This window comes from Tauraco erythrolophus, unplaced genomic scaffold (assembly GCF_009769465.1).
Source record: "Tauraco erythrolophus isolate bTauEry1 unplaced genomic scaffold, bTauEry1.pri scaffold_137_arrow_ctg1, whole genome shotgun sequence".
Taxonomy (NCBI): Eukaryota; Metazoa; Chordata; class Aves; order Musophagiformes; family Musophagidae; genus Tauraco; species Tauraco erythrolophus.
The window spans coordinates 1,312-4,510 of NW_028238599.1; the positions used below are offsets into that span (position 1 = coordinate 1,312).

At 69.3% G+C, this 3,199-nt stretch overlaps 1 protein-coding gene across 1 annotated transcript; it reads right to left on the minus strand.

Annotated features, from left to right (window-relative positions):
• Positions 1–1,984: 1,984 nt before the first annotated feature.
• Positions 1,985–2,997, minus strand: GNLY (granulysin). The gene is made up of 4 exons (XM_086630553.1): positions 2,958–2,997; positions 2,456–2,574; positions 2,236–2,361; positions 1,985–2,152 (listed from the first exon to the last, which is right to left on the minus strand). Exons 1-4 carry the CDS (start codon positions 2,995–2,997, stop codon positions 1,985–1,987), a joined length of 453 nt encoding a protein of 150 aa, XP_086486679.1.
• Between the last annotated feature and the right edge of the window lie 202 nt (positions 2,998–3,199).

Below are 3,199 nucleotides of genomic sequence, written 5' to 3' on the forward strand. Positions count from 1 at the left end.
ACACCCCACCTGACACCCCCCCGCCAGGCACCAACCCCGAGGAGTCCATCCTCAGCACCTTCAATCTCTTCCACCCCACCGGCACCGGCACCATGAACAAGGACGGGTGAGTTGGGGGGACACAGAGACCCTTGGGGCACTCGCCCATGTCCTGTGCCCCCCAGGACGGGGACAGGAGCCAGCCCCGCGCTCAGCCATCCCCTCTTCCTGCGGGTTTAAGCAGCTCCTCCTGACCCAGGTGGGTAAGTTCTCCCCGGAGGAGGTGAGGTGGCTTCACCGTCACCGTCCCCATCCCCATCACCGTCACCGTCCCCACCCTGTCCCCTCGCGTGTCCCTGCATGGGACAGCAGCCTCCGGGCAAGTGGGTGCCCCAACGTCCAACTCCGTCTGCTCATAGGGACATGCGGGGAGGGGGACACGGCCCCCAGCCCCAGATCCCCGTGTGGCCCCCGAGGTCCCCACGTGCCCCATGCAGCCCCATCCCCACAATCCCAAACCCCGTTCCCGTGTGCCCCACATGGACCCTGTCCCCTGGGTCCCTGTGTTTCCTCCACAGACCCCTGTCCCCACAGTCCCCATGTGCCCAGACCCATCGCCAAGATCTCCCACCCATCCCCGAGACCCCCCGTGTCCCAGAGGGACCCCATCCCCGAGGTCCCCACGTGTCCCCCCACAGCTGCCGTCCCCAAGGTTCTTGTCCACGTGTGGCACCCCGCGGGGACCCACCGCAGCACCCCGGGTGCGTGTCCCCACGCAGGTGGAGCGGACGTTCGTGGTGACACCCACCGGCGTCTCGGTGAACACCAACAAGTCCTGGTGCTACGTCACGTCGTCACCCACGGGGACGAGGAGGCCTGGGGGGACAGTGGGTGCCCCGGCCCCTCCCCTCGCTAACCACCAAACGAGGGGCTCTCGTCCGTCCGTCCGCAGCCCCGGGGACGGGGGTGGCTCCCTCCAGCCTGGGCTTTGCACCCCGCCCCGGCTCCCAGTGTCCCCAGTGCAAGGGACAGACCCCCACCAAAGGACGGGCTCCCGGGGGACCCCCAGCATGGGTGGGAGATGGCAGGGCCACTGTCCCCAGGAGACGCGGTGGCCCGGGGTGAGCTGGTTTATTGCACGGGGAGGGGGATTGGGGGGGCAGGGGGGCAGCAGAGGCTGGAATGGGGGTTCGGAGCTCTGGGGGTGGCACTCGGGGCGGCTGCGGGGCTGAGCCCTGTGGAGACAAGGAAGGAGCGGTGAGGTGGGGGCCACCATCACCCCATCACCCCACCTCGGGTGCCAACCTTCCACACCCCCCGCCAGGGTGCGTTTCGGGGTCTCTTGTCTCCCCCCCACCCTGTGGGGTTGCAGGCAGGTTCCCTCCTGGAGGCACAGGACCCCCAAGTGCCTGCTCACCCCCAGGGCAGGCTATGGGGTGTGGGATACAGGGTGCAGGAATGTGGGGTGCAGGATGGAGGATATATGGGGTGGGGTGCAGGGTGCGGCGATGCGGGTCATGGGGTGCAGGACGGAGGATGCAGGGTGCAGGATATGGGGTGCAGGGTGCAGGATGTCAGATGCAGGTCGTGGGGTGCAGGACAGAGGATGCAGGGTGCAGGATGTGGGGTGCGGGGTGCAGGATGCAGGATGGATGATGCAGGACGCAGGATGTGGGGTGCAGGATGCGGGGTGCGGGATGCAGGATGCAGGGTGTAGGATGTGGGGTGCAGGATGTGGGGTGCAGGATGGAGGGTGCAGTGTGCGGGATGCAGGACACGGGGTGCAGGATGCAGCGTGCAGGATACAGTGTGCAGGGTGCAGGATGCAGGGTGCGGGATGCAGTGTGCAGGGTGCAGGATACAGTGTGCAGGGTGCAGGATGCAGGGTGCGGGATGCAGTGTGCAGGGTGCAGGATGCAGGGTGCGGGTGCAGGATGCAGGGTGCAGGGTGCAGGATGGCGGGTGCGGGTGCCCGCTGCGGGCCGCGGGGCGGTGCTGACCGGGCTCAGGCCCTGCAGAAGCCGAGGGTGGCGCAGGTGTCCCGGGGCTCCTCTCCGTCCTGCAGCGCCCTGCTGATGTCGTCCCGGTATTTCCTCATCACGGCCACGCAGACGCGGCCCAGCGTCTTCCCCAGCACCCGGCACACCTTGCCCAGCGCCGCGTCCACCGCCGCCTGCCACCACCGGGCATCAGCGGGGCCGCGGCCATGCGCCGGCCCCCCGCCCCGCTGCCCTGAGCCCCCCACGGCCTCCTCACCTCATCGGGGTTCTCGCCCGCCAGCTTCTTGAGCCGCTTCAGGATTTTGGTGCACATGCTGCACTTAATCCCTCTGCCCAGCGCCACCATGGCCTCCTCAGCCACGTCCCCCTCAGCCACGTCCCACTGTGGGGGCACAACACGGACCCTCAGGGCTGTGCCGGACCCCCCGGCGTGACCCCAAGACGGGGCGGTGTTGGCAACGGGTGCTCACCAGGGCCAGGCTGTCCCAGAGGTCACGGCAGTACTGCTCCTGGTGGCACCGGACAGCTGTGGCCACGTCCCGGCACCAGGACTGGGGGCCACCTTGGCAGGGCTCGGGGGCCGCACTCTGCGCCGCTGAGCAGGGACAGGGGCTGTGAGCGCGGCCGCGGGAGCGCACGGCCAGCACCGGGGGCCCTGCGCCCACCCAGGGGTGCCCAGACCCCACCAGATCCGGGTGCTTGACCCACCATCCCCCTTGCCTGTCCCCACGTCCTTCTGCCCCCATGTCCCTGTGCAGACCCCGACCCCACCATCCCCACAAGGACCTCGTCCCCAGACAGACCCTGTCCCACCATCCCCAGGTCCCAATGCAGACCCCGTGCCCCGGCACGCCGCCACCCAGGCTGCCACCCCCGCTGCCTCCCGTGCCCACCCCCACGTTACCCCCTCCCCACCACCCTGGGGTGCCCATCCTGCCCTCCTCCTCCAGGACACGGGGCAGGAGGGACCCCCGTTACCTCCCACCGCCACCAGCACCAAGAGGAAGGTGACAGCCATGGCGAGCCCCCTTCGGCGGGTGCCAGTGGGTGACAGTGGGTGCCAGTGGGTGACAGTGGGTGACAGTCCCACCCAACGGCTTTTATAGCCGGGCGAGCGGGCTGTGGCGACGGCCGCGCCACTCAGCGCGGCCGACACCCAAAAAAGCCCTTAAAATGGAGCGGTGCCGGCTCCCCCCCCCCTGCCCCCTCACACCTCCGCC